Source organism: Cavia porcellus, unplaced genomic scaffold, assembly GCF_034190915.1.
Source record: "Cavia porcellus strain 051 isolate PalLab524CR breed Dunkin Hartley unplaced genomic scaffold, mCavPor4.1 scaffold_1, whole genome shotgun sequence".
Classification (NCBI taxonomy): domain Eukaryota; kingdom Metazoa; phylum Chordata; class Mammalia; order Rodentia; family Caviidae; genus Cavia; species Cavia porcellus.
In genome coordinates, this window is record NW_026947484.1 from 96,910,131 (window position 1) to 96,921,381 (window position 11,251).

Consider the following 11,251-nt stretch of genomic DNA (forward strand, 5'->3'; position numbering starts at 1 on the left):
TGACATATGCATTCTATGTGTTCAAAAATAGTTTGGTTGGTTTATCAAATCAAGGCTTGTTGGGGCGAGGGCAAGGGGTCTGGGCTGTTGATAAGATTCTCTAGGAATAACACTCTACACTGGGGAAGACTCTGGCCTGGAAGTGTGTCCTGGAAGATTCACGGGCACCAGGACTTGGGCTTTCTCTCTCCTCGGAGGCAGCCAGCGAGCCCTGCGCTCGGACAGCTCCCGCAGCGCTGGAACCCGGTGAGGCCCCGCGCTGGCCTCTCGGAGGGAGCCCGAGTGGGTGAGGGTCACCGCAGTTCTCCTGTCCCCCCACACCCCAGCGCCCTGTGCGGGCCTGAGCTCCGAGAGTGGAGCCAGAGCGGGGGATTCTCAGCCGGCTCCGAAGGCCTCCAAGATACCGCCACGCAGAGGCGACCATTTAACAGCTCCGAGAGCCCCTCAGAGACGCAGCCCGCCCGGAGGGGTCACCCCAGGCCCGGGTCCCGCCCTCCCCCGGCCTGCCTGGCGCCCCCTCGGGCCGCGGCTCCGCGCCGATCCCGGGCGCCTGCGGGAATCCGGGGCCTGCGCTGGGAAGGGGCTCGGTCCTCCCGCCGGGCAGGAACGCGGACCCCCGACGGGAAGGGGGAGGCGCGCCGCCTGTCCTCGGCGCTCGGAGCAGAAGGGCCCGGGCCAGGAGCCCCGCCTGCCCCGCCCTGCGGCCCGCTCGCCCGAGGCCCCGCTGCCTGGAGAAGCCGGAGGATGCGCACCCAGGTTAGACTAGCTACCAAGCGAGAAGGGGAAGGGAGGAGGAGGAGAGGGGGAGGGGAGGGGCGGGGAGGGGAGGGGAGAGGGGAAGGGAAAGGAAGGGAGGGGGAGGGGGGAAAGGGGAGGGGGAGGGGAGGGGAGGGGAGGGGGAGGGGAGGGGACAGAGGGAGCAGGAAGTGGAGAAGGAGAAGGGAGTGGAAAGGAGGAGGAGGGCAGGGAGGGGGAGGGGGGAGGAAGGGGGAGGGAGAGGGGAGGAAGAGGAGAGAGAAGAGGTGGAGGAGGAGAGGCAGGGCATCTCACAAAACTGGGGGTGGGGAAAGGACTGAAAATGTGGAGAATAACCACTGAACTTTGGCGCTACAGAGGCAGAAGGGTGGGAGCCAGACTTGAGGGTCGCAAGGCGTGGAATATTCCGAGTGGGTAAAGCTGTGGGGACAGCCTAAGATTTGTTGATTTCATGGTTGTGCTTAATGGGAGCAGTGTTAGGGATCAGGGATGTGGGGACTAGATGAGAATGATAGTTGCAGAACATTATGATCCTATTGTCACTTTTCGTTTTAAAAAAGGCTTTCACTGTGTTACCCATGCTGGCCTCCAACGGACATTCTCCTGTCTCCACCTCTTGGAAACAGCTGATGTCACAGGACTGTGCCACTCCCTGGGCTATGATACACTTTTAAATTGTCAATTTCATGGTATGTGGGTGAGAGAGACAGAGACAGAGAGACAGACACAGAGAGATAACAAAAAGAGAGGAAGAAAGGAAATAGAAAGAAAAAAGAAAGAAAGAAAGAAAGAAAGAAAGAAAGAAAGAAAGAAAGAAAGAAAAAGAAAAAGAAAGAGGGACTCTATCTCTCTGCGAGGAGCACTTTGGCGGGCTCATCCCTGGCACAGCTGTAGCCTGAGCCACGTTTCTGGAGAATGCTCTGCAGCCTCCTGGCTCTGTGGAGAAGCTCGCAGTTGCACTTTTGGGTTGTGATCAGTGGCAACCCCAGCACCCAGGCTACAGAAGGCCGGGCCTAGAGCAGAGATACTAAACTGGGAGACCAGGCTCAGAAGGACTCCAGCAAGCTGCACAATCTTCCTCCTAGACTGTGGACAACTTCCAAAACTTTCTGCTGCCTGAGTGAATACCCAAAACATTGAGAGGTTCCTGGTAGAGGCTGTAGTCGGGTAATAGCTGAATTCCAAGTGTAGGAGAACTCAGTAGTCTGGGGTCTTCTTGGAATTTGCACCCATCGTTTTAATTGCATTTCATTGATACTAAACCCTGCCTTTGATATTTGATCATGCCTGAGATCTAGATGTGTCTTACAATTCATGGCGTCATGCTTTAACTTTCTCTAGGAGGTATGTGAAGAAGTGGTATAGAAATAATCTCTGCAATTCCATGGGATTGGGACTAAAATTCTAGCCTTGTGTTCCATGTGGTGAGGTGATATTTCTCTCCTCTTCTATATCTCTAGCACAGTATGCAAAAGATCCTCAATAAATGTTAACTAAATTAATGAATGAGTGAATGAAAACTGTTTTTTATTTGCCTTGACTACAGTTTGCCAACAAACTGATCTGGAAAAGCCACGTTAAGTCCTTTGAGCTTTTCTTAGCTCACTAATTGGCCACAATAACGTCCAAAGCAAGAGGCTGGTCCGGAAGGGAGTCAAGAAAGAGGAAGCACCCCATAGATTTTGTTGTGGCCTGAAACTGTCCCATAAACGTCTGTTTCAAAATAAAATACCGTTTGGAAGGCTGAGACAGAAGGAATCCAAGTTGGGACCCAGCCTGGGCAATTTAGTGAGCTGCTGTCTCAAAATAAAATAAAATAAAATAAAAATAGTAAGATTGGGAATGCAAGACTCTGGCTGGAATTCTTATCACCACCCTCCCAAATACTTTTATAATGATATATAAGTAGGGGCAGAAATGGGGATTTAACATAGTAGTAAGACACATCAATGTAAAAAAAGTTCACAGTTTAATTTTTAAATATTTATTTATTGATTTGATTGGAGGGGCTGGGAATGAGCCTAGGGATTCCTGAAATGCATAGCAATCATTTGGCCACTGGCTTACAACCCCAGCTCCACATTGTAAAAAATGGTCTTTTTTTTTTTTTTTTTTCAAAAACAGTTGGAAGTAAAAAAAGCAGGGAAGATTTGGGGGGCAGAAGATGTTCTTTTTGCCTTTTGACCTTTTCAGTTGAGGACCAGAATCTGGCCTGTTTGCTGAGGACAGAAAGAATACAGGTGTTAGAAATCAGAAATCAAAGATTTGTCATCCCCCCCCCTCCTTTCACCCCTGCGTGGCGAATTAAGGTGCTTAGAGACCAGGTCCTCCGAATGGCTTCACCTGCATGCACACTTTTCTGTGCATTCACGGACTCTGGCCACAGGATCTGCCCATCCGTTCTAAACCTGTCAGTTCCACCGCACTGCCACTCCCCTGGGATCCAGAGGTCAGTGTGGCTGCTTCAGCGAGTCAGGGGAAGCTCAGCCTTGTGGCCCACAGGGTTGCAAGAGAAAAACTACTGAATGCCAAGTTTTGACCCAACAAAACACCAGGATCAGGCATGACAACATCAGCTTGTCGTTGAGTGTCCTCTAGGATCTGTTGCACCTGGTGAAGACCCAGGGGTTTCTGGACAAATGGTATCTCTTGGTCTGGTGCTAACAGACACCAAGAGAAGCTTTGGTTCCTGCTGTGTTATGCCACCTCTCCCCTCAAATTGTTAAAGGTTTCCTATATTCCTAGACCAGAATGGATGTTCTTTTTATCTATACTAATAAAGTCAGAGGCATGTGGTGGTTGGAGCAGCAGGGAGTCACAAAAAAGAAGGTGCCCCTATGGATTTGTGCTGTGGCCTGAAACATTTCTGTAAGTTTCTATAACTTTTCAAAAAATTCCTTTTGGGAGACTGAGAAGGATTCAAAGCTGGATACTGACCTGGGCAATGTAGCAACTTACTGACCTAATCTACCAAGTCCTACAAGGTCCGGTTTTACAATCATGCCACAGTCCTTGTACCTGAGACTCTCTGCCTCCAGAGATTACTTTCTTTTTGTCTGGAAGGTTCTCTAACTGCTATTTAACTTTTTTCCTACTCATGCTTATTGCTTGCATGGTTTTACAAACTCTAAAGGAAATACATTTAAAAAGAAAATACGTTTTTATCTTGCTTAATGTCTGTTTCTCAGAATGTGAGTACCAGGAGAGTAAGACTTCCGTTTCGCTCTTTGTGTACCTAGCAGCTAAACTAGGACTAGGCACATTATAGTATTTTAAGTAAAGAATTACTATAGAGCCTGGGGATGTAATGCAATGACAGAGCACATGCCTGTCTCCAGCACCAATCAGGGGAATTATAGAATCCATGGGTTTTCCATCTCTGGATTCAACTAATTCTACATAGAAAATGTAGTTAGGTCCACTATGTTTCCATCCTCATATGCAGTTTTTTTTCATGTCATGATTTCAGTTATATATATATATTGGTCTTTTTCCTTTTTATCGGTACCAGGGATTGAACTCATGACTGCCTGCTTGCAAGGCAGGCGCTTATGCCATTGAGCTAAATCCCCAGCCCCCAATGTCATTATTCCCTAAACAATATCCTATAACAACAACACAGCAAGTACATTGTGTGAGGTGTTACAAGTAATCTAGAGATGGTTTAAACTACCCAAAAACCTAAAGTTGTGGTCCACTCTTGTAATCTCAGTACTCTGAGAAGTTTAGGCATGAGCATTTCAACTTCAATCCCAGCAGTGGCAACATTGTGAGACCCTATCTCAAAACTTCATACATTCGCATCTATCTGTCTGTCTGTCTGTCTAATTTATCTATGAATGTAGCTCAGAGCAAAGGGCCAGGACTCAATCTTTACAGGCTTTGGGAGAAGGGATGGGGATATACCTCAGTGGCAGAGGGCTTGCCTGGCACTCTGGAGCCCTGGATTCCATGCCAACAGCACAAAATAATGATGATACAAATATACACTATTTACTATAAGGGACTTGAGCATCTGAGGAATTTTGTATCAACAGGTCCCCCCCCCCCAATCTAAGCCCCAGTGACACTGTAACTAGCTAGAGACTATGGGTTGGGAAAAAAAGGAAGGAAAGAGAGAAGGGAAGAAGGGACAGAGGGAGAAAAGGAAAGAGAGAAGAAGGAAGAAAAAAAAAAGATAAAGTCATATGTCTGGGATAAACTTTAGGCTTGTTTACTAGGGATCACTAAATTTATTCATTTGCTTCAACTCAGGAGCCTGCTTCCTGGCCTTTTGGCTCTTCCCTTTTCTGTACTGCGAGGTCTCTAAACTCCTATGGAAGGAGAGGTGCACCCTTCTACAGACCCCTCCCTCGCCCCCAGCACCTAGGGTGCTGCACTGTGTGTTCATACTAGAGCTAAGTGCTCCACCTTGTCCTCCCAGGCTCTGCTGCACCCTGGTTGTGAGGCAAAATAGAATGCAGGATCTTTGAAGTTACAGTTTACCTTAAATATTCATGTTATCTTCACATATTGCTTCATATGTATTTTCCTCCCAGCAAAAATCAGAATAAAGTTGATACTCAGGCATATGGGCGTAGAAATGAAGGGATGGACTGGACAGGAAGGGAGGACCATTGTGAAGGAAAGTCAAAAAGGACCTACTTCTCATTCAGTGGTCTCTAAGAAACCACTTAGCTTAGGAGAAGACAGCGGAAAGAAAGGGTCTCTATCTCCATTGCAGGTGCTCTTTAAGAACTCTCCAGAGGAGCAATAGAAAACACCACTGCCTAAGGTGGAAGCTCAGAAGTCCTTAAGTCGTGCAGAAGAGCTAAGATGGCAAGATCTCCAAATCAAACCTGGCACTGGCACACAGGGGCTGGAAATTGTGGGCTTGGCCCAACACTGTAGATGTGTGAGGCCAGATGCAAGAGTGCGACTGACCAGCTGGTTTATGGAGGAAGAAGGTGACTAGACTTCCTGCTTTTAAATCTCCAAGGCAAGGCCTCAGAGCCTGGAGCTGTGGGGAAGTGGAGCTGTTTGGGTGACTGGTGATAACAGGATTATGGGGTGGATTTTCATGCATGCTAGATCTGGTTATGTGTGGTACAATAGAAAAATACAGCAAATATTTTAGCTTTGAACATTTTTCCTACACTGAAAGACACATGGATCCTCCTGAAGATTCTCTTCCCTGTGTGGAACACAGTTATCCTATTGCCCTTGCCACTTACTGAACCCCTCTGCAGTGAGTGTGTCTGTACCTTGTTCTGCCTTGGCTGCTTACAGGAATGACTGCATTCAAGACCTTTACCTCCTTGGTTATTTTGACTATGGGGAAGAGCCAAAGACCACATGGTGGCAGAAAATGTGAATAAGGTGGAGCCTACTTCTTCTTCTTTTTTAAAAGAATCTACCTTTCTGTTGGATGGTATTTTTTAATCGCACCTTGAAAAGACATTTGCGAAAGAGGACTTCCAGAATTGCTTTAGAAAGTGGCAAGAACAAGATGAGGTAAAAGTGTTCGAAGTGCAGAGGAGCGTTCTGAGGAGGATCACCAGCAATGTGCCTTTTACCGTAATGCTTTTTAATGTGAACAGTCGCCATATGTTTCGGTCACGCCTCATCTCTGTTCCCGGCTGATGCAAACTCCTAACACTAGCATGAAGCGAACCCAGAGATCCTGCTCTCCAGGCCTCACCTTTCCCATCCAAAGTTCAGTGGAGCTTCAAAATTCCCCAGGTTCAAATCCCGAATCCTTATTCCTCACCTGGTTACCTGGTGGGACGACAGCATGGGCGCGGCTGCTGCTCACACGGCCCCAGAAGCGTTGCGCAGATACTGAGCCACGTCGCGGTGGCCCTGCTCCTCGGCCAGGTCTACAGGCAAACGGCCCCAGGCATCACGCACGTCCAGCCGCGCCCCAGCTTGGTGCAGCTCTACCAGCGTGTCCAAGAAGCCCTCCCGCGCCGCGTCATGCACTGGTCGTGCGAGGGTGACTGGGTCGGCGCAGTTGGGGTCCGCTCCGTGGAGCAGCAGCAGCCTGGCCACTTGGGTGCTGCCCATCATCATGACCTGCCAGAGGGAGCAGAGCAGTAGGGCCAGGCAGATGGACAGAAACCCTTCACCATCTCCCACCCATTCCTTCCCACAGACAACCTCATGAGTCACGGTGGTCTAAAAGCCTTCATTTGCGTCCAGTTACCGCCACCCTTTTCCAGTTCTCCTGCCGGTTCTATTTCTCCCACCCATTGAATTCCACTCTCTTAGTCAACATGTAGAAGATCTCTAGCTACAAGCAGGAGCACACACAAAGCCAAAGAGGGGTACAATAAACTGACTTTTACGACAAACTAATTTCCTGTGTTTTCCCCATTTCCAGATGAATTGATGTTAGGCTCAGATATTTTGCGTAGTTCACTGCTATAAAACCCAGACATGGTAGCTTTTAAGAAGTGTTTGAATGGTATGTGTCACACAACTTTGTTTCCCTTTTCTTCTATACAAAATGAGGTTTGTCCAGTTAGCTGTAAAGCTCCTCCTTGTTCTAGATCTAATAAAGTTACCCAAGTCATAATGTTCCCTGCCAAGGATATTAATGTCCTATACTCAAAAGCTATAACTACATCACCATCCTGGACCATCCCAAAGAAATGAAGTGCGGGGAACTCATTTTAGAATTCTGAGCTATAGAATGATAATTTTTTGCATGCTGTATCCACCAAATTTGTGATAATTTGTCACAGCAGCAAGAGGAAACCCAGACACTTCCTACATTCATGATCTGAGAGTTCATTAAACAAGAAATGTTCAACTCTTAATTCCCACATCATCTGTGAAATTAAGTTACTCCCTTACAGGACTACTTAGATGGCATGGACAGTCATTACATTCTTGCATTGTGAGTGCTGTGTGGTGGGTGATGGTGGCAGCTGATTCTTTTCAGGGTAGGCGCCCATCGTTTGGTTATATTAGCTCAGGGTGGTGACTGTCTATAGAGGAGTTATTTTTAGTTACATTCTGTATCAACTAAAACAATCACTTAATTTTCCTAAATCAGGAAACTATGATAAAATATACTATGGCTGTTGAATCCTACCGTGAAGAAAGTGAAACTAATTTAGTTTAAAAAAAGAAAAAGAAAAGAAACTAATTTAGTTTTCAAAAGGATGAGGAGAAAATGCAAGTGCACTCAATTATAGCTATAGATAGAAAAAAACATTGTAGCACACTGTTCTTTGCCTGTGACAAAGCCCTCTATCCTGGTCATTAAACTGGTCTGAAATCTTTTTCACTTACTTTATGATATGAAAAAACTGAAGAAAGTAACCCATATTTAAATAGTTAAATAATAGCAATCATAAGCAAAAAGAAAAATGAATATTTAGAGGATGTCTAAATCAGTTTAATGAGAAGTTAGTTTGAGCTTAGTATTTTCTTTTCTTTTTGTAAACCTAGTATTTCTGTATTAAAGACTAATTTGGTTAAAAACTCTAAAGAAAAACAATTTCTTCTTTTTCTGTACTAACTCACTGTCAAAACTATCGAATTTTCTATTTTATTTTTGTTATTTAATTAAAAACTGTGTCTTGTGTTATATTCTAGGATTCCAAAGACAAACTCCAAAGATGTTGGCAAATTTTTAGAGGTGTTAAATTATGACCAATGCATACATTATTTTTAAAGGAATCATGCTTAACTGATATAATTATTGAACCTCTCTAGCCTCAAACTGTCTGTGCACTTCAAATGTAAAATAATCTCAAGTCTTAAAATATTTTCACTGTATTTTCATATTTGCACTTTAAAGTCTGTAAAACTTATTCTGTGTTGCATAGTTTCAGGGAAGGAAGTCGCTTGTGCAGCTTGTAAAGTTTCAAGTAGTTATTTTCCTTTGTCTACTTATGGGGAGTTTTTGCAACATGGATTTGTTTCCTATGAATTTTCTTTTTTAGAATCAGAAGTAATAGTCACCACTGGGAATAAAACTTGGGTGGTAACTGCTGAGCAGAATTCGTTTTTTAATCTTGAAATGCAGGAAGTTAATGGAGGCAAAACCCCCCAAAATTCTAATAGTCTCCCACACCCAACTGGAGTGCAGAAGAATGAAATGACACTTTTCAACAACGAGGAATTGAAAACTCTATTACAAATAGGCTAATTTATGCCAAATAAGTAAAATATCAAGAATAGAAAGTGGCCTCAAAAAAGTAACTAAATGAGGTCACATTAATATTTTTCTCCATTGCTTGTCTTTATTTTTAAACTTTCTACAACAGGCATATGATTTCCTATTTGATTAAAATAAAAGACAATACGTAGTTGCTTCTCAATCTTTCAGTAGATATCTCAGCCAACATACAGAGCAGTAGATTTCCAACGAAAATCCCCATTAGCAGGGAAGGTAAACTTCATCCTTTCAGGGAACTATGAATCAAGGAAAGCAGTTCTAGCAAATCATTTTTAAAATGCATGTGAAAAAAAAAAAAAAATGCATGTGAAGCTCGCATTTTATCCCAGACGTTCCTGTGGAAGGGAACCGAGGGCGAGCAGCCCCCGCGCCATCTCCACCGCGCCCTCGGCCTCCGCGCGGCCCTGGGCTCGGGAGCCACGGGAACGCGGCCAAGAGAGGGGCTCCCATTCCAGACCTGGGGAGTCCCCAGAAGACATCGCCCCTTGGTGGACTGCAAAAGCACGGTGGCCCCGCTGCTCTGCCCGCCTCGCCCGGCAGAGCCCCGCGCAGACCCCCATCCCTACCTGAATCGGCCTCCGGCCGAAACGGTTCGGGGCGTCGGGCGGCGCCCCCGCCTCCAGCAGCTCCCGCACCTCCTCCACCCGGCCCCGAGCCGCAGCGGTGGCCAGCTTTTCGCCTGCCGAGTCCATGCTACTCCCTGCGCTCGCAGCCAGGCTCCCTCTGAACCCGAGGCGGGGCGTCGCGGGTCCCCATCCCCCCCTCCCCCCTCTCCAGCCCCCCTCCCTCCCCTCCCCCCCACAGCCTGGCACGTGGTCCACAGCCTCGGTCACCCGCCTGAGCTGAGCTCCGGTCCACAGCAGGAGGCGCCGTTCGCTCTGAATACAATGCAAAGTGGGAGCCAGGACTTGTCGCCCACTCAGGCTGGCCCAGAGGTGCTAGCCTGCGGGGTCCCGCCAGAGTGGGTGGGAAAGGACACCCCAGTTCCCTCCCCACCTGCTTGCCTAGAGGCGCCTCCCACCTCCTCGGGGCGGCTGTGCCTTCCCGCGCCCCAAGAGGGCCCTGAGCTCCTGCACCCCGCTTGGCGATCCCCCTTCCCGCCACCCCGTTTCCTTCCTCTCTTGTGCAATACCCTGCCATTAGAAAATTTGCTACCAAATTCAAACCAGCATACAGGGTATTCCAGGCAAAAATGAGTTGCACTTTTAATGAGCAGAAACCTCAAAGGCCTCGCCTTCCTAACAGGAAGAGGACCGGCTATGACTCGTTCCTCGTTTCGGAGGACACCTCACCCTCCCCAGCTCGACCCACAGCTCTGGCGAGTTAAGTCCACGCAGATCTGCGATGCCAGATTCAAGCTCTGAGAATTCGCTTTGGGCAGCCTGTTTGTCCGCCAGCCAGCCAGCCCTCCTCCCTTCCCGTGTAGAACAGAGATTGGGGGAGGGTTTATCTCAGTAGATATGCAATTCCTGACATAAGAAATGGCTCCAAAAATGCACTCTGTTTAACACAAAGGTAAGAATCGTGCCTGTAAGCAAACAGGAGAGTGCCAGAGGGCATCACTGGGCTGACAGTCCTCCCTCTGCAGAGTGGCAGGGCGGCTGGAAGTGGGCCACTCCGAGATTTCCTTTCCAGCCCCTCACACTTCAAGGAGTTTATTGTGACTTTAAATGAATTGATATAAATATTAAAGACAGCGTCACATAAGTAATACCTGTTAGCTATTATATTATCCTTTTAAAGGATTCACTTGCAATTTGAGACACCAAAAAGAAAATGCTTTGAGCGGAGTTTCCTATAAAAGGAAAGAGCAAGATCTAATCATTGAGAAGATGATGGAATTCCTGTACCATCTCGTGCACAATACTACGTAAAATTAAGGAGAACTCGAGAGTATCACAAACAAACATGGTTAGAACTTCCTGATTACTGCCTGTGTGCTTTTAAAATTGCTCAGATTTTGCTGTTTTACACATATGCTTAATCAATCTACTGGATAACCCAGCTCTGTTCAAACTATGTTGCAATCCCTAGTTAACTTCTCTTGTAGATTCCATACATAGTATCTCGTAGTTTGTTGCTTTTCTGTCAGCAAAACATAGTTTTAAAACGATGCCAATTAAAATGCTTATGAGATGTCAAATCTTATAAAAACCTACAGCTCATTGCTAGGACATCTGTATTTTCCTCCAGCCATTTCTCAGTAATAGTAATGATATGGAGAATTTAATTTGTGGATGAAAAACATAAAATTCTTTTTAGATTGAAATAATGGTTGTAATGATGGCAGGGAGAGAACAAATTTACTTTGTCTGTCTTACTATG

The 11,251-nt window shown here is 46.4% G+C and overlaps 1 protein-coding gene across 1 annotated transcript; it reads right to left on the bottom strand.

Annotated features, from left to right (window-relative positions):
* Positions 1-2,724: 2,724 nt before the first annotated feature.
* Positions 2,725-9,660, bottom strand: LOC100731972 (cyclin-dependent kinase inhibitor 2A). Its single transcript, XM_063252021.1, has 3 exons — positions 9,493-9,660; positions 6,506-6,810; positions 2,725-2,975 (listed from the first exon to the last, which is right to left on the bottom strand). Exons 1-2 carry the CDS (start codon positions 9,616-9,618, stop codon positions 6,547-6,549), a joined length of 390 nt encoding a protein of 129 aa, XP_063108091.1. The 5' UTR covers positions 9,619-9,660; the 3' UTR covers positions 2,725-2,975; positions 6,506-6,546.
* Positions 9,661-11,251: the final 1,591 nt, after the last annotated feature.

What these genes read in the sequence shown, in the direction of transcription:
- LOC100731972 (XM_063252021.1), bottom strand. Translation starts at nt 9,618, where the DNA reads ATGGACTCGGCAGGCGAAAAGCTGGCCACCGCTGCGGCTCGGGGCCGG. An exon ending in TCGGCCGGAGGCCGATTCAG is followed by an intron (nt 6,811 to 9,492) that starts GTAGGGATGGGG and finishes TCCCTCTGGCAG; the next exon opens with GTCATGATGATGGGCAGCAC.